General features: G+C 43.5%; 1 protein-coding gene across 1 annotated transcript in view; it reads left to right on the plus strand.

The window, feature by feature from the left end:
• Positions 1-19974, plus strand: part of LOC145341779 (cytochrome P450 4V2-like) — a 43041-nt gene that overhangs the window by 13866 nt on the left and 9201 nt on the right. The window contains exons 5-8 of the mRNA XM_080186710.1: positions 2137-2206; positions 5278-5404; positions 7165-7353; positions 16745-16847. Coding sequence (XP_080042836.1) covers positions 2137-2206; positions 5278-5404; positions 7165-7353; positions 16745-16847 — 489 coding nt within the window. The remainder of the gene's footprint in view (positions 1-2136; positions 2207-5277; positions 5405-7164; positions 7354-16744; positions 16848-19974) is intronic.

The raw sequence follows: 19974 nt of genomic DNA on the forward strand, positions 1-19974 counted from the left end.
ATTGAGCTGTCTTGCATGCCTTCGATACACAGTCCACGTTTCACAGGCATACAGAAGGGTAGTGAGTACCACGGCACTGTAGACCTTCAGATTTGTTGCTGGGCTGATTCCTCGATGTTCCCATACAGTGGAGCACAGTCTGCCAAAAGCAGAACTTGCCTTTGCTATTCTGCAGTTAACTTCTGTATCAATAGTCACTGCTTGGGAGAGGGTGCTGCCAAGATAAGTGAACTGGTCCACTGCCTGTAGTTTCTGCCCTTTGATTGTGATTATGGGTCGTGGTCATGGAACTACTGACGTGATTTTTGCTGCACGCCAACTTCAGGAGAAGTGCCAGGAGCAGAATCGCAAGCTCTACACAACCTTTGTTGACCTCGTGAAAGCCTTCGATACTGTAAGCCGACAAGGCCTATGGAGGATCATGTCAAAGTTCGGCTGCCCCCCAAATTCATTCAGATGGTACGCCAGTTCCATGATGGCATGATGGCCAGAGTACTGGATGGCGGAGAATCCTCTGAGGCATTCCCAGTCACCAATGGCATGAAACAGGGCTGTGTGCTCGCACCCACACTGTTCAGTATGATGTTTACTACCATGCTAAATGATGCCTTCCAGGACAGTGTTGCTGGAATCAGCCTCAGGTACAGAATGGTTGGGAAGCTCTTTAAGCTGAGAAGACTTCAAGCTATTACCAAAGCGAAAGAGACTGTTCTGAGCGATTTCCTCTTTGCCGATGACTGCGCCCTGTATGCTGGCTCAGAGCCATAGATGCAATTCAGTATGGACAAATTTTCCACGGCTTGTGACAACTTTGGACTCACCATCAACATTAAAAAGACAGAAGTCATGTACCAGCCTGCTCCTCATGCACCGTACACAGAATCATAGAATCTATAGTGCAGAAGAAGGCCATTTGGCCCTTGAGCCTGCACCGACAACAATCCCACCCAAGTCTTATCCCCGTAACCATACACGTTTACCCTCCTAACCCTGCTGACACTAAGGGGCAATTTAGCATGGCCAATCAACCTAACCCATGCATCTTCAGATTGTGGGAGGAAAGCCGGAGCACCCGGAAAAAAGCAACACAGACACAGGAAGAACATGCAAACTCCACGCAGATAGTGACCCAAACCGGGAATTGAACCTGGGTCCCTGGCACTGTGAAGCAGCTGTGCTAGCCACTGTGCCACAAAGCCGTCTTTAAATCCATCAAATTTAACAGAGTACCATAGGGGCTTGCCACCCACCTGATTCCTACCTGGGTTAAAATTGGACTTTTAATGTTGAACAATGTTTAATATTTGATACCTTGAATTTTCAACCAAATTTTTTTTACAGCTGAAATACTTAGCATTATAGAATCATAGAACCTTACAGTGCAGAAAGAGGCCCTTCGGCCCATCGAGTCTGTACCGAACACAATCCCACCCAGGCCCTAACCCCATATCCCTACGTATTATACCCACTAATCCCTCTAACCTACACATCCCTGGACACTAAGGGGCAATTTCTTAACATGGCCAATCAATCTAACCCGCACACCTTTGGACTGTGGGAGGAAACTGGAGCAGCTGGAGGAAGTCCACGCAGACACGAGGAGAATGTGCAAACTCCACACAGACAGTGACCCGAGCCGGGAATCGAACCCAGGACCCTGGAGCTGTGAAGCAGCAGTGCTAACTACTGTGCCGCCCTTTTATTAAAAACTTTTATTAAGTAAGTTAAAGCTAAATTATAACTTTCAAAACTCAACTTCAAAGGTTTATCAGACTAGAGTGTATGTTATATATCTCTTTTATAAATAACGTTGGAAGTAGTGTACAATGAAGAATCGATGAATAACGTAACTCGTTCCCAGTTGTTAATTGTAGTTACAGTCACTACCATGACTGAGCTATAGTCCATAAGTCAGAGCTGCTCCTCATGTATTCTCACAGAGAGTAATGATGTGTGAATTGTCGGGTCAGTGGCTTTGGTAATTTTTGTGTTGACGTATTTAGCCTGCCTTTGATATGATAGAGAAATAGCATCAGTGTTTATAAACTTAAACTTATTTGTGTATTTTTTATATTAAGGTTAAATGTTTTAATAAGCATGAATATGCTACTTACCGCTAGGATTCTTTTATTCCAGAAACTGCTATGGCTAAGAAGGTCTATGCACAGAGTAACAGTGATTCGGAATATATACTTGCAATTTACAAGTGAGTTCCTTTTATTCCATGAATAGCTTTTTCTGTTTGTCATTTTATTGTCTGTGTCTTCTGATGTGAAGTAGGAAATGATCCTTCATGATAAAGTCCACATGGAAGAATTAAGTGGTGGCAGGATCTTCCATACGTTTCTGCCATTAATATTAGTAACCATACTTTTCATTGCTTTTAATTTGATCTTTTGAAAAGATCCAAATTCCATTTCAATAAAAGTTCCAAATTCTATAATAGTTTAAAGAAATAAATGTCTCCTTCTACTGGATGCAAAGTAAATTTAAGGACTGACAGGTACTGATATTACTTGATGCATTTTAACAGTACAGATGGATAGCTATTTATTTTTTCTTTCCATCTTGAGCTACCGGCTGTTAATAGGCAAAACTCAGCCTCCTTGGAGAACACAGATATGGGCCAGGATTGTCCCCCAAAAAATCCAAGTTCCCAACATGCGGGAAAACGGGAATAATTCCTGCCTTTTTTTTAACGTACTTACCAGAGTGAATCCTGCTGAGGCACTCTGCAGTGTTCAGTGTTGGAGATTCACTCTGGAAAACGGGGGGTGGGGTCTATTCCTACCCAGGGGGCTGGCAACATAGCGCTGAGCGGGCCACTGCACACGTGCTGATCTGTCAGTGCAGTGATTGGTGCATGCTCACTGGAACACCCACTCCCCCTCCATAGCCAGCCTCCTGATTGCTGGCCAGCTCTGCAGCACCCCCCCCCCCCCCCCCCCCCAACAATCATTGGCATTCTGACTCCCATCCCCCGATTGCTGGCTTCCTGGGTCCCGTAAAAAGTCTGACAACTTTTTACTGTGTTTACGCCAGTCCAACGCCGGCATTCCCACATCATTCCTGGATCCCCCCAGGCCAGCCCACCCCCCACGATGGCCAGCCCCGATAGCCCTCACTCCCTCCTTTTTCCATCAATCCTCTTGCAGTGTGGCAGTGGGTCCCTTCCCCCCAATAGACCCCATCCCCTTGGTAGTGTCCAGTTCCAGGTAGGCAGTGCCAAGGTGACCAGTGGGTTGGCAATGCCTGAGCGGCATCCCGTTGACCTCTCTGACTCCCTGAATGGGTGTGACCCACATTGGCCTCTGCTCCCTCCAGCAGGATCAGGTGCCCGATCCTGTTAGTGGGAAGCAGTCATAAACGCTACTGTAGGGAATCACTCACAGCAGGTGGGGCACTAACAGGGAACACCTATAGCATTTATCTGCCTGCTTTGCATTGAACTTGATTTTACCTCCTAAAAGGACCAAGAATGAGAGGGCACAGATTAAAAGTGATTTGCAAAAGAAGCAAATGTGATGTGAGCAAAACTTTTTAGCACAACAAGTTGTTGGAGCTGGAATGCACAGCCTGGAAGTGTGGTGGAGGCAGGTTCAATCTAGGCATTCGAGAGGGAACTAGATGCGTATTTGAAGAGAAACAATATACAAGGGGGAGACTAAGTCATAATACCCATTTGGAGAGTCAGTATAAACACGATGGACCTGTTGGCGCGAGTGGGCGAACACGATCACTACGGACTCAGAGTCAGGTTCAACAGTGGTACAGCTTTATTTTAACGTCGATGGAGGTGCAGTCAGGACGTATAAACAGAACTGTCCCAAAAGCACTCTAAAGCAATGGGCTACAGTTATACTTGAACTTCGATACATTGTACAATTCAAATGCTAATGTTTTGCTTACAGTGTTCAACTCTGACCATCCTGTTTCGGTGTCTTCAAGTATTGTAACGATGTTTTTAAGTGTGTGTTAATCGTTTCTGTCTGATGGGTTTATTAATGGTCTAGAATCTCCGGGTTTGAACAATGGGTGTTTGACTATTCTCAGGAAGTTTGTGGGGCCAGGGATGCTTCCTGAGTTATCCTAATCCTTAGGTGTCTCTATAGAGGGTTGCTTGATTAGATCAGAGGTGCTGATTTGGTTGGATGGGGGTGTACTTTTTAATTTAGTTCCTGTAGGTGCCATACTGTCCAGTTCCCTTTGTGTGCTAGCCCTTATTTGCATTCTAAAAGCATGTCCTTGCCTGCTAGTCTATGTCTGTTCCCTTGTGACCTTTAGTGGGGAGGCTGTGAGTGCAACTTTAGTCTGCTTCCATATTGTGTACCCAATTTCATAAAATTTGTTGTCCCATAACAGACCAAATGTGGGCATCACTGGCAAGGCCAGCATTTGTTGCTTATCCTTAACTGAGTTAAGCAACAACCACATTGCTGTGGATCTGGATTCAGATATAGGGCAGACTGGGTGAAGCTGACAGATTTCCCTGCCTAAAGGACGTTAGTGAACTAAAGGTTTTTTTTTAACAACAATCAAAAATGGTTTCATGGTCATCTTTAGACTTGTAATTCCAGATTTTTGTTGAATTCACATTTCACCATCTGCCATGGTGGGATTTGAACCTGGCTCCCCAGAGTCTCTGGATTACTAGTCCAGTGATAATACCCCTATGCCACCACCACATGTCCTACTTCTGTGCCATAATAATTCTGTGATTCTTTAATCAGAACTACATCCTATGTAAGTCAGTGAGGACATTTTTTTTAATAAGCAAATTGAGGTCAGTGATGGCAACAAAGCTGGTCAGAAGATCAGGAACAAAAGAGCTCTTGGATTTTGTAGATGGCAAGCAGACCTTGAAAGGGCAATAGGCGAGTTGCTTGGTGCAGGTCAATGAGTCCTGCCCTTTGTTATAGCCACAATAAAACCCATCTTGTCCACTAATATCATTTATGGCAGGAAATCTTGCATCCTTAGCTGGTCTGGCCTGCATTTGACTCCAGAGCTACAACAATGTGGTTGACTCTCAGCTGTCCTTGGGTAACAAGGGATGGAAATAAATGCTGGTCAGCCAACGACGCCCAAGTTTCATGAATAAATTAAAATTAAATGCTAATATGCATGATGTATATAAGCTTTTAGTGAGCACTGAATTTTGTTTAAGCCCTGCTATAGGCGAGTATAAAACAGAAGTCTTCTTTTGCAGTTATGAATAAGTGAGTAGGGTGGAGCGTGAATACACTGTAATGAAGATAATGATTTCTCTTTGATTAGAATGAGCGACTTGGTTCACCGCAGACAGAAGATGCCATGGTTTTGGCCCGACTTTCTGTTCAATATGTTTGGAGAAGGAAGGGAACATGATAAAGCTCTCAAAGCCTTGCATGCCTTCACAGAAAAGGTAGATTTATAGTCTTTTTTTTAGACAAATGCATAAAATGATGGAAGCCCTCTGCAGCTGTGGCAGTGTCTGCGGAGCCAGCAGAAGATCCAACATTTTGAGTGAAAACACTGGAATTGTTAAGATGAGCACTGTTTGAAAATTGCTGTTCTGCAGTTTTAACAAACGTTTGCACTCACACTGCTAATTCTTGCTCTTCACAGATGCTGCCTCACCTGCAGTGTGTTTCCAACATTTTGTATTTTATCAGGATCTGCAGTTGCTTTTCTGATTGCTTTCTTTGTTTTTGTTAAATGATCAAATTGATTGAAATGAAAGGAAGAAGCAATTAATGAAAATAAATATCTCATAAAAATAGGAAGAGTGAGGCAGACTGTAGAGGTGCTGAAAACCACATATTGGCATGTGAACATTCAATGTGCTAGTTTTAATGAATAAAGATTTCTTTTGGCACAATGGGGAATTTGATGCTTGTAGATGTCTTGATCTTTGATGTTAATTCATTCTCAATCTGCATACATTGAAAGTCTGAAGGATGTGCTGGTTAGGTGCATTGACCATGCTAAATTCTCCCTCAGTGTACCCGAACAGATGCCGGAGTGTGGCAGCTAGGGGTTTTTCAAGTAACTTCATTGTAGTATTAATGTAAGCCTATTTGTGACTAATAAATAACCTTTAACTTTAACATTGAATTCAGGCTCTCAATGACCTGAATTTTGCCATCAGCAGTGAAGCAAGGGTACTTGCTGTTGACCATAAAGAAAGTCTCACAGACTGATCTTATGATCTCTGTGTGGAGAACTTTACCTCTCGCTCTGCAGCAGATTACAGCATCATTGAGTAAGGAATTCCCATGTGGAGCTGAAGCCATATCAACAGACAGCCAGTCGCATTAAATGATTCTCACAGACTGCCAACCAAGAAATGAAAAGCACTAAAATCAAATCACTTTTAAGTTTAAAAAAACTTACATGAAGTAAAAAAAAACTGGGATTCACACATGGGTGAAAGCAGAAGCTGAAATAATTTTCTAAAAAATGAAAATAGGAGATATTTAACAATGCTCCACAAATAGAAAATTAATTTTTTAGTGCCAAATCTGTTGTTCATCAATGAATATTATTTTAGGTCACTGTTGATGCCTTAGTTACACCTGATTGAACTGGGAGCAGATTTTTATTGGGTTTTTAACAGCAATGTTAGAATGGAAAAGGGGACATTCTGCTCCCAGGGATGGATTACTATGATTGCTGCCTTTGGGGAGTGGGGGAGTTAGGGGTCCTGGGTGCTCCACAGCGCTGCCCGTGGTTGAGCTGTGAGTGACAGACCACAGCTTCAGGATTTCTGTTTTAATCTGCACTGGTGCTACATTATGAGGCTGCAGTGAACTTAAGAGGGTTAATGACAATAAATGCTGACAGCTCGCCATTCAAAATAAACCTCTGCTGATCATAAGTCATTATGTATTTCTAGATTCCTCCCTTCTTGGGTTGCTGCATAAAATGCCCCTTTAACAAGACACCTGTTTCGCCCCCTCTCCTGGAGGTGCTGACTGCTGTGGGAACGTTGTTGAAGCTGAGGTGGTGAGGTGAGGGGTGCTGGGATCTGCAGCGTTAGGCAATAATACCTTGGAGTCAAATAGCTGCTAGTTGCAAGCAATAGGAAGACAGTCTGTGGATTTGTGAGAACTGCAATTATTATCAGATCCAATCACTTGGTAAGGCTACTTCTTAGAAAATTAATTTGTTGTTTCTTATTAGGTGATTGCTGAGAGGTTTTGTAAAACGGAGGATCCTGAGGAAGTTAACCACTCTGATTCAGACTCCAGTTCATTGAGGAAAATTAAGCGCAAGGCCTTCCTTGACCTGCTTCTCAGTGCAGTTGATGAAAATGGAAACAAGTTGAGTCAGCAAGACATAAGAGAAGAAGTGGACACATTCATATTTGAGGTAAGATGTAGGGTGGGATTTTCCAGCTGCTCCTGACAGGATCTTGAATTCTGGATTTTAAATGTGTGGTCAGTGACTATGTAAAAAAGCTGATGATGATCCAGCCCAGGTTATTGGTCAGACCACAGTTAGATTAATGTGTGCAGGTCATTAATGATTAGCGAAGTCTCAAAATGTTTGGTGTGGATTTGCTAGAAAATATCTGCTCCAATGAGTGCAATCCTAACCTTCCCAATTTCTTGCCGCAGCAATTTTCTAAAGCCATGCAAAATCCTCCACTGCATTCGCTAAAGCAGAGAAGGTTAAAGGGGAACTAATAGAAGAGTCTGACGTTTTTGCAGTGGTTTGAAAGGATAAATTGTGACTGATTATTCTTGCTGGGCGTTGAACAAGCAACAGGCGGACATAAGTTTACAACAGTAAAAAAAAGCAAAGGATTATTGGAAAATGAAATGTCTGACCTCAGATTCTATGCAAGTAAAACATTAGATAAAGACCTTTATTATAAATGAGAGAAGAAGCTCCTGATATGCGAAGAGATAGGTCCACAGGAGGTATTCAATCCAGGCACAATGTGCTGAATGGCCTATGCGTTTTTTGTGATTTTGATTGTTTTGAAGGATTTTGTCTGAAACTGCTTGAATTTTGAAAATGATTGTCATGTGATGGATCAGTGCTGGTTGCCTCTTCATCTCAAGTGAATCTGGCTGATAAGGGGCTGGAGGATAGGGAGACATCTGGCCTCTCAGTACTGTTTTTCAACTTGCTAACAAGTTACAGAAGATATTAATTTTGGTATCTATGATTAGTAATTTGTTCATGGAAGTGTCTTTGTCTCTTTTCTTCAGTTCAGTGTGTGTGCCTTTTCCTGATTCTCAGATGTCATAAGTCAAAAGCCGCTCTTTGCAGTTAACAAAATACAAATTGGTTCAGGTCATAATTGGAGACTTTTTTTTCGAGTTTTAAAAAACATTTCTTGCACTTTTCTCAAAAGAACTCCTATTAGGATGAGGAAAGACATACTGTCTGCCTACCTCTTGTGTCCATTTCATCACTCCTTTGGCATTCCCAAAATGCCAGGAATTAGAATGTTCGCAATTTCTAATGATCAAAAAACTCAACTGATAATCAGATATTTTCAGAGGTTTTTTTTAACAGAACTCAAATTAGGGTGAAGCCAAATGTTGTAGGGGATAAAAGTGAACTTCAGCAAGATTGAATCATGGAATCATAGAACCTACAGTGCAGAAGGAGGCCATCTGGCCCATCGAGTCTGCTCTGACAACAATCCCACCCAGTTCCTATCCCTTTAACCCTGCATATTTACTCTGCTAATCCCCCCTGATATTGCAAAACAGTCAGTAGCAGATCAGATAACCAATGTACATTCAGGAAAAGAAAACTGTTCAAAATACATCAGCCTCAAATGGTCACATCATGAGCATTGGAAAAAAAAGATTTGTTCAGAATCAGAACAGTGGCATTGTTGTTTTCACAATGAAGTTCAGACAGAACACTTGATCATCGCATTTTTAAATTACAGGTTGCCATTTTAGAAATGCTCTGAAAAAAATCTGCAGGGTTGGGTGAAGTCTAGGTAGGGGTGGGGCTGGGGGGGTGGTTGGCGTTGGTGGTGGGAGAACTGAGTAACCCAGTGGCTGGAAGTTTACCGACATGCCGGCGCCAGGTTGAGCGAGGCTCGCAGAACAGAATTCTCCTTTGGGCTTGGGGGAGATTTTATGAGCCTTGCCCGAGCGATGTTGTAAAATACCGGCCATTGTGTCAAACAATGAAATCACAGCACAGTACTATTGCAACCTTCTGGTGTAAAGGGGAACTACAGAATAAAAAGCCCCTGGTGTCTTTCAACCATGTAAATACTAATAGCTGCTTATATTTATTTATTATTTAACATTCTTTTTAAATTAATTCCTGATCATTAATTGACATACAAACATATTTAATATTCTTAAACACACTTCTTTGTTCAGCAAAACAAGTGAGCGTGTGGGCAATGCCATTTTAGAGTTCAGCTTTCAAGCTTAAAGTATGTAGCACATGGTTTATAAGTCATCACAGTGCTTGCTTTTCTACTTGCTAGGCAGGTTTTAGGTACTTCCAGAATATGCAAAGCTGGAGCACAATAAAGAACAAAAGGCTTCCAAGAAGCTAAATTGAATTATCGCCCTACTCCTCCCCCATCCCACCATTAATCTTTTGAATGCTTTTAGTGTAAGGATGATGGATTATTTCCTCTAGTGTTCAAAGTTGCTCCTTGTTTATCCACATGCTACTTTGGATCAGGAAAAACCATGCCCCAGGTAACAAGGATTAGAATATGATTTAGAAGTAAGAATGCTGGAAATATTTGATGTGATTTATTATTGTCACATATATTAGCATACAGTGAAAAGTGTTGTTTCTTGCATGCTATTTAGACAAGGCATATCATACATAGAGAAAGAAACGAGAGAGTGCAGAATGTAGTGTTACAGCCATAGCTAGGGTGTAGAGAAAGATCAGCTTATAATGAGGTAGAACCATTCAAAAGATTGATGGCAGCAGGGAAGAAACTGTTATTGAGTTGGTTGGTACGTGTCCTCAGACTTTTCTATGCTTTTTGGACTGAAGGAAGGCTTTTGGTATAGTTCCCTAGAAATCAGTGTTGATTTTGATTTGATTTATTTTTGATACATGTATTAGTAGACAGTGAAAAGTAATGTTTCTTGCACACTATATGGATAAATCATACCGTACATAGAAAAGGAAAGGAGAGAGTGCAGAATGTAGTGTTATGGTCATAGCTAAGGTGTAGAGAAAGATGAACTTAATATAAGGTAGGTCCATTTCCTGATGGCAGCAGGGAGAAAGCTGTTTTTGTGTTGGTTAGTATGTGTGCTTTAACTTTTCTGTGTTTTTTCCCAACAGAAAAAGGTGGAAGAGATCATGTCCGGGGTGCATGGGGTCCTTAATTATGCTGGCTGCTTTTCCAAGGCAGCGGGAAGTGTAAACTGTGTCAATGGCTGGGAGGTTGGTTTGAGTGATATATTAATGACCTGCACCTTGGTGTAAGGGATGCAATTGCAAAATTTGTGGATGATATAAAACTTTGAAGAGGATAGAATAGAACTTCAAAAGGACATAGCTTGGTGGAATTGCCAGAGAGGTGACTGATGAAATTTAATGAAGAGAAGTGTGAAATGATTCATTTTGGTCAGACGTATGTGGATCGACAATATAAAACAAAGGGGACAATTTTAAAGGGAGTGCAGGAGCAGAAGGACCAGGCTATATATGTGCATAAGTAATTGAAAGTAGCCGGGAAGGCTGATACAGCAGTTTAAGAAGCAAACTAGGCTTCATTAGTAGAGCGGTAGAGTATAAAAACAAGGACATTATGGTAAACTTGTATCAGCACGAATTCCCCATCAGTTGGAGTATTGTGTCTGTATGTGCAGGCAATAGAGAGAATGCCAAGATGATTGACAAGAATGGTGCCAGGGATGAGGCACATCAGTTGTGAAGATAGATTGGAGAAGTTGGGACTGTTCTCCTTGGAGAAGAGCAAGTTGAGAGAAGATTCAAAATCATAAGGGTCCTGAAAAGAGTAAATAGGGAGAAACAGTTTCCATTGGTGGAAGGATCGCGAACCAGAGTGTGCAGATTTAAGGGAATTTGCAAAATACAGAATGGAGACAAGGAGAAGCATTTTCACACAGTGCATGGCTAAGATCTGAGATGTGCTACCTGAGAGTGTAGTGGAGGCAGTTCAATCGAGGCATTCCAGAAAGAATCAGACTGCTCTCTGAAAAGGAAGAACATGCAGGACTGTGGGGAAAAGGTGAAGGAATGGTAAATTGGAAATTATTCTTCGAGCAGCCAGCACGTATTTGATGGACTAATGGCCTCCTCCTATGCTGAAACAATTCTTTGACTCTGTGGGCCCGATTTCACCATTTTGATTCTAAGTGCTGAACCTGATTCAACTTGGAAATCTGCTTTCAGGCGCCCCCATACGCACTCAGCCTGAAAAAAAGAATTGCGAGCCTGAATTGCGCTGTGGGCGGTGCTTATCGCACCTGAAACGCTGCAGCTCCCATCGGAACCTTCAACTGTGCATGTGCAGTGAAAAACAATTTGAAAAATCGTGCCCCTGTCACATCATTCCAGGGCCACAAAAAGTGGATAAAGAGGCCCAGAAGTGAAGAACGGGAGTGATGGCCCCGACTGACATCGCCCCACCCCCACAAAGTGGGTTCCCGGACACGCGTCCTTTGTTTGAATAGAGGGGAGTACGGTAGGATGAGAGAAGAATTGGCAAATGTGGACTGGGGGAGCGCATTGGAAGGTAGGTCTGCTGAGGAGCAGTGGAGGATCTTTAAGGAGATCTTTCTTGGTGCTCAGCGGAAATTTATTCCGATGGTCAAAAAGGATAGTAGGAGGAGAGGTAATAAGCCGTGGATAACGAAGGAGGTGAAGGAAAGTGTTAAACTAAAAGCGGAGGAATTTAGAGTAGCTAAGAGTAGTGGGCGAGAAGAGGATTGGGAGAGGTTTAAATGTCAACAAAGATTGACAAAGATGTTGATAAAGAAGGGTAGGAGAAACTATGAAGCTGGGCTAGCGCTTAATATAAAAAAGGATAGCAAGAGTTTTTATAAATATATAAAAAGGAAGAGGCTGGCTTGGGTGAATGTTGGTCCTTTAGAGGATGAGAAAGGGGACCTACTTCTGTTGTGGGCAAGGTTTTAGAAAAAATTATTAGGGATAGGATTTATAGTTATTTGGAGTGTAATGAATTGATTAGAAATAGTCAGCATGGTTTTGTAGCGGGTAGGTCGTGCCTTACTAACCTTATTGAGTTTTTTGAGAAGGTGACCAAAGAGGTGGATGGGGGCAAGGCAGTTGACGTGGTATACATGGATTTTAGTAAGGCGTTCGATAAGGTTCACCATGGTAGGCTTCTGCAGAAAATGCAGATGTATGGGATTGTGGGTAATCTAGGAAGTTGGATCAGGAATTGGCTATCAGATAGGAGACAGAGGGTGGTGGTGGATGGTAAATATTCATCATGGAGTACAGTTACGAGTGGTGTGCCTCAGGGATCTGTTTTGGGGCCACTGTTGTTTGTAATTTTTATTAATGATCTGGATGAGGGTATAGTTGGGTGGATTAGTAAATTTGCTGATGACACCAAAATTGGAGGTGTGGTAGATTGTGAGGAAGGGTGTCATAGTCTGCAGGGAGATAGTATCAAGGTGGTAGCAAGGGATGATATCGGAGCCAAAGAGCAGAAAGTGGAATCGTTGTGGGTGGAGATTAGGAACAGCAAAGGGAGGAAGACGCTGGTGGGTGTCGTCTATAGGCCCCCGAATAATGATCTGGAGGTGGGGCGGGCTGTTAACGCGCAAATAAGTGCGGCGTGCAGGAATGGGACGGCAGTAGTTATGGGAGATTTCAATCTGCATATTGATTGGTCGACCCATGTTGGACGAGGTGGGCTCGAGGAGGAGTTCCTGGAATGCTGCCGGGATAATTTCCTTGAACAGTGTGTGTTGGAGCCGACGAGGGAGCGAGCTATCTTGGATCTGGTGCTATGTAATGAGGCGGGTAGAATTAGGGACCTTGCGGTGAAGGATCCTCTTGGAGAGAGTGATCATTGTATGGTGGAGTTTCTGGTGCAGATGGAGGAGGAGAAAGTGGGTTCCCGGACACGCGTCCTTTGTTTGAATAGAGGGGAGTATGGTAAGATGAGAGAAGAATTGGCGAATGTGGACTGGGGGAGTGCGTTGGAAGGTAGGTCTGCTGAGGAGCAGTGGAGGATCTTTAAGGAGATCTTTCTTGGTGCTCAGCAGAAATTTATTCCGATGGTTAAAAAGGACAGTAGGAAGAGAGGTAATAAGCCGTGGATAACGAAGGAGGTGAAGGAAAGTGTTAAATTAAAAGCGGAGGAATTTAGAGTAGCTAAGAGTAGTGGGCGAGAAGAGGATTGGGAAAGGTTTAAATGTCAACAAAGATTGACAAAGAAGTTGATAAAGGAGGGTAGGAGAAGCTATGAGGCTGGGCTAGCACTTAATATAAAAAAGGATAGCAAGAGTTTTTATAAATATATAAAAAGGAAGAGGCTGGCTAGGGTGAACGTTGGTCCTTTAGAGGATGAGAAAGGGGAGCTAGTGGTAGGGGATGGGGATATGGCTAAGGTCTTGAATAACTTTTTTGTTTCTGTCTTCACGGAGGAGGACGTGAATAATTTGCCGGGTGTTAGCGATGGAAAGGTGGTAGGAATGGAGGGTCTTAATGACATTACTGTTACTAGAGAGGTGGTGCTCGACAGACTGGAGGGGCTGATTGTGGACAAGTCCCCAGGACCGGATGGAATGCATCCGAGGGTTCTGAAAGAAATGGCGGAGGTGATAGTGGATGCCTTGGTGGTTATTTTCCAGACGTCGCTGGATTCCGGGGAAGTGCCGGATGATTGGAAAACGGCTAATGTTACGCCGTTGTTTAAGAAGGGTGCCAGGCAAAAGGCGGGGAATTATAGGCCGGTTAGTTTAACGTCTGTGGTAGGTAAAATGTTAGAATCCGTCATTAAGCAGGAAATTGCGAGGCATCTTGAAGGGAATTGCTTGATAGGGCGGACGCAACACGGTTTCATTAAAGGGAAGTCGTGTCTGACAAATTTACTGGAGTTCTATGAGGATGTGTCTAGGGCAGTGGATAGAGGAGAGCCGGTGGATGTGGTCTTTCTGGATTTTCAGAAGGCGTTTGACAAGGTACCTCACAAGAGGTTATTGCAGAAGGTCAGGGGACAGGGAGTTGGGGGTAGGGTGTTAGCGTGGATAGAGGATTGGTTGTCAAATAGGAGGCAGAGAGTGGGGGTCAATGGGTGCTATTCGGATTGGCGGTTGGTGACTAGTGGAGTGCCCCAGGGGTCGGTGCTGGGGCCTCAGCTTTTTACCATTTATATAGATGATCTGGAGGAGGGAACCGAGTGTAGAGTGTCGAAATTTGCTGATGACACCAAGATTGGGGGAACGGCAAATTGTGCGGAGGGTGTGGAGAGTCTACAGAAGGATCTAGATAGGCTGGGCGAATGGGCCAGGAAATGGCAAATGGAATTTAATGTTGGCAAGTGTGAGGTGGTCCACTTTGGTAGGAAGAATGGTAGGAAGGACTATTACTTACGAGGCGAAAAACTGCAGCAGGCGACGGTGCAGAGGGACCTCGGGGTCCTTGTGCATGAGTCGCAAAAACCCAGCTTGCAGGTGCAGCAGGTGGTCAGGAAGGCTAATGGGATGCTGGCCTTCATAGTGAGGGGGATTGAATATAGAAGTAGGGAGGTCTTGCTGCAGCTGTATAGGGCATTGGTGAGGCCGCAGCTGGAGTACTGTGTGCAGTTTTGGGCGCCGCACCTGCGCAAGGATATTTTGGCCTTGGAGGGAGTGCAGAGGAGGTTTACTAGGCTGATACCGGAGTTGAGGGGGTTGAGCTATGAGGAGAGGCTGAATAAACTGGGCTTGTACTCATTAGAGTTTAGAAGAATGAGGGGAGATCTCATTGAGACATATAAGATGATGAATGGGATGGATAGGATAGAGGTGGAAAGACTCTTCCCGCTCAAAAAAGACAGTAGGACTAGGGGGCACAGCCTCAAGATCAAAGGGGGGCGGTTTAGAACGGAGTTGAGGAGGAACTTCTTCACTCAAAGGGTGGTGAATCTCTGGAATTCTCTGCCCGTTGAAGTGGTGGAGGCTGCCTCGCCAAATATTTTTAAGACGCGGGTTGATGGGTTTTTGATAAGAGAGGGGATTAAGGGTTATGGGGAGAGGGCGGGAAAGTGGAACTGAGCCACGACAGATCAGCCATGATCTTATTGAATGGCGGGGCAGGCTCGAAGGGCTAGTTGGCCTACTCCTGCTCCTATTTCTTATGTTCTTATGTTCTCTGCTACTCAGACCAATCGTGACCACCACCACCCCCCTCACCCCCCACCAGAGAATGATCGGGCCTACCTCCCCTCCCACCAGAGAATGATCTGGCCTCCCTCCTACCAGAAAATAGTGCCAAAGAATGATCAGGGCCCTCTCCTCCCCCCGCCACCAAGATACATCTGACCCGCCTCCTCCTCCCCCCCTTACCAGAGAATAATCTGACCTGCCTCCCTCGTTATCCCACTCCCTCCATCACTGATCTGAGTCAGAGAGCTGTTGGAACTTACCTCTTCAGAAGCTGGAGCACTCATAACAGACATTTGCCGAGTATATCTGCTTCGCACTGAATCTGGATAGGTGAATGCGATGGTAAAGGGGGAACATGCTGGTAAAGTTGGGTGGACAGCCTATTAATTCAATATAAATGCATACAAATGCACTTAAATCGCATTGTGCCCATTTCGAGCGTTGGTAAAGTGGGCATCTGCACGGACGCAGGCACAGATAGTATTAATCACCTCATGCCCGACTGTACCAAGTTCTTGTGCCCAAAAACAGATGCGACACAATGGTAAAATCGGACCCTGCGAATCGGACCCTGCGATGTGAAGGCAACATATTCTTCTCTTTGTTAAATTAACAACAAACTTCTAACTCTTTGCATCATAAAATGTAAAATCTTTGACTTTTCTCTGCTTTCTGCCGTCCTGGTTCTGATACCCATTTTGAACATGATTGCAATGTGTTTTTTCTGTTAAGCAAGGTCTTTCCATTGTTGGTCATGAAATATCTGATTAAAAGTGAAGGGTGGGAGGCTTGGGTGGGTCTGGTTTGAGGAAAAACATTTTTACTCAGAGGGTAATGCTGCTGTGGAATGTGCTGCCTGGGAGGGTGGTGGAGGTGGGATGCCTTTAAAACGTACCTGGATGAGTACTTGGCATCCATAACATTCAAGGCTATGGACCAAGTGCTGGCAAGTGGGATTAGATGGGTAGGTCAGGGCATTTCATGCCTGGGTGCAGACCTGAGGGGCTGAAGGGCCTCTTCTGCACTGTAGTATTCTGTGATTCTGTGACATTTTATAAGGTACTTTTGAATTGTAAGTAGATCCTGAGGTATAGCTTTACCTTAGTATATCATTTCAATATAACTGTGCATCAAAAGGTCAGAGGATTTTTGAGTTAAAATAGAAGATTTTTTAAATAAAGGAAATAAACCATTTAGATCATAAGCAGACCTGTTTTACTTTAGTGACAATAATTATCGTAGTTTTTAGTCGCAGTTGTGAAATAAAACCATGTTAATGCACCAGATGGCTCCTCTGTTTGATCTCAGCAGTGGGAGCATCTGCATTGTATTAGTTTGTTCCGATGATTGTGCTGAAACATTGGATCCAGTCTGTGGAAAAATGAGTAACTGCAAATTATGTATTTTTAAACATGTTGTACTGTTTTTTCCATCAGGGCCATGATACTACAGCCGCTGCAATAAACTGGGCCCTTTACCTCTTGGGGTCCCACCCTGACGCACTGAAGAAAGTGCACGAAGAGCTGGATGATGTTTTTGGTAAGGTTTTAAGGGACTTAAACTCCTTCATTTACTTCACCGAAGTACTTACAATTAAAATGCAACCTAGTAATATAAGCATCTAAAATGTTGATGTATTATTAGCTGATTCCATGTGATATCAAGAAATGGTTGAAGGCACTGGATATTTGGGGCAGAGCAAAATCTTAGCTGTAATACTGAAGACTTGTGCCCCAAAGCCAACCACCCCCAAAGCAAGCTATCTCCAACAAGGAAGAATCTGTCAATTTTCCCTGCACACTCATTGACAGTATCATCGCTAAATCCCCCACAATCAACATCCTTCAGGGTTACTACCATTGCCCAGATAATGAACTGGACTGATGATTTAAATACTGTGGCCACCAGATGAACAGATAAAAGGCTGGGAATCTTGCAACACTCTGAAGGATTGCCCAGATTTGTCCTGTCTACAAAAGTCAGGACAAATCTCCATTAGTCTACTTATTCATCAACAAAATGATGGAAGGTGCCATTGAAAGTTCCTTTGTGCTGCACTTATTCAGCAATAACTTCCTCACCGAAGATCAGTTTGGGTTCCACCGGAGCCACTCGGCTCCGGACTTCATTTTCAGTCTTTGTCCAGACATGATGTGGGTGGCACAGTGGTTAGCACTGCTGCCTCACAGTGCCAGAGACCTGGGTTCAGATCCGGCCATGGGTCATTGTCTGTGTGGACTTAGCACATTCTCCCTGGGTCTGCATGGATTTTCTCCGGGTGCTCCGGCTTCTTCCCATAGTTCAAAGGTTTGCAGGTTAGGGCGATTGGCCATACTAAATTAAACCTAGTGTCATGGGGATTAACAGGATAAGTATGAGGGGTTATGGGAATAGGCCAGGGTGGGATTGTGTTCAGTGCAGATTTGATGGGCTGAATGACCTTCCTCTGCACTGTAGGGATTCAATAACTCTATGATGAATTCCAGAAGTGAGATGCAAGTGACTACCCCTAACATCAATACAGCATTTGCTTGAGTGCAGAAATAAGGAGTCTGAGCAAGATTGAAGCTATTGGGAACCAGGGGGGAACTCGCTGCTGGTTGGGGTCATAACTAGCACTGATGAAGATTATATGGTGGTTGGAAGTCAATCATTTCAATGCTGAAACATCACTGCAGGAGTTCTTCAGGGTGGTGTCCTATGCCCAGACATCTTCAGCTGCTTCCTAATGACTTTCCTTCCATCATTAGGTCAGAAGGGGGGATGTTTGCTGATGATTGCACAACATTCAACAGCAGTTGCCATTCTTCAGATATAGAAGTAGTCCATGTCCAAATGCAGCAAGCCCTGAACACTATTTGAGCTTGGACTGATAAGTGGTAAAGAACATTCGTACCACAAAACTTGCCAGACAATGACCATCTCCAACAAGGAAGAATCTCTCAATTTTCCCTGCATACTCTTGACATTATCATCGCTAAATCCCCCACCATCAACATCCTTCAACGTTACTACCATTGACCAGATAATGAACTGGACTGATGATTTAAATACTGTGGCCAGCAGAACAGATGAAAGGCTGGGAATCCTGCAGCAAGTAACTCACTTCCTGACTTCTCTAAATTTGCCCACTATCTACAAGGCACAAATCAGGAAGGTGATGGAATACTCTCCACTTGCCTGGATGAGTGCAGCTCCAACAACATTCAAGAAGCTCAACACCATCCAGGCCAAAGCAGCCTGGTTGATTGCTACCCCATCCACCACCTTCCAGATCCATTCCTGTTGCACAGGCAGCAGTGTGTACCATCTACAAGATGCAGTGCGACAACTTGCTAAGGTTCCTTCAAGAGAAATTTCCAAACCTGTGATTTCTAATCTCAGAAGAAGAACAGCAGCCCATATGAGAACACAGCCACTTGGAAGTTCTCCTCCAAGATGCACACCATTGTGACTTGTACTTATCCATCACCAATGCACAGTGGTAGCAGTGTGTGCCATTTACAAGATGTACTGCTGCAACTCACCAAGACTCCTTTGAAGCACTTTTCAAACTATTGACCTTTTACCACCTAGATGGACAAGGGCAGCAGGTGCATGGGAACACCACATGAAAGTTCCTCTCAAAACTGCACACTAGTTTTGACTTGGAACTATATCATTGTTCCTTCACTGTCACTGGGCCAAAATTCCTGGAACTCCCTTCCTGACATTACCATGGTTGTACATGGAGTGCAGCAAAGAAAAAGGCTCATTGCCGCCTAATTAGAGATGGACAATAAATGCTGGTGATGCTCATATCCAGGAGGACGTTTAAAAAAAACTTTTCAGTGTGGCAGGGCACACACCCAAACATGTCTAGAGTTGCTAATATACCTCCAAAGTAAACACCTTACAGTAACGTAACACCTTAATATGTTCCTGATGGTTTAAGACTGAATAATTGTTGGAATAGAAAAGCAGTAGATTATTTAAGAGACAGCAGAACTGGGTGTTTTGGTAAATGAAGTATAAAAGTTAGGTAGGTACAGCAAGTGATTAGGAAGGCCAGTAGAAAGTTGTTATTTGCTGCAAGGAAAATGAAATATAAAATTCAGGGGTGGTCATTGAGTATTTGTAAGGCTGAGCTGGTTAGATTCTTGATTGACAAGGGAGTCAAGTGTATAGAAGGATGGGCAGTAGAGTTAAAGCCACAGTAAGATGAGCCATGATCTTATCAAATGATGGAGCAGGCTCGAGGAGCCAACTGGCCTACACCTGCTCCCAGTGAATATGACATTAGGAATGTCTAGAATAGGAGGCATTTTGAAAGAGAGTCATGTGACTCCAGGAAAATTAGATGAAAGTAAGTAGTTAATATAGTTTTGCAGGTCATAGATCTTTACACATCCAGTAAACTTCATTGAGATAATTGTAACATATCTATTATATTGAATAAACTTGAAGGTTATAGGTACAATAGTAAACCTGGTAAATAATGAAAAAGATGGATTCAGGAAGGGAGGATTTTACCTGGCCACTTTGAGTGATCTTTGAAAAGGTGCCATGCCATTTCCTCCCTCCTCTCCTCCTGTTCCACATTTGGTGCCCTAGCGTCTCTCGCCATGCAGTCATTTCATTCCCCACCAAGGGCAATATTAATTATAGAATAGAAAAGAAAAGCAGT

The sequence above is a fragment of the Carcharhinus amblyrhynchos genome, chromosome 1 (genome assembly GCF_965287045.1).
Source record: "Carcharhinus amblyrhynchos chromosome 1, sCarAmb.v2.hapA, whole genome shotgun sequence".
Lineage (NCBI taxonomy): Eukaryota > Metazoa > Chordata > Chondrichthyes > Carcharhiniformes > Carcharhinidae > Carcharhinus > Carcharhinus amblyrhynchos.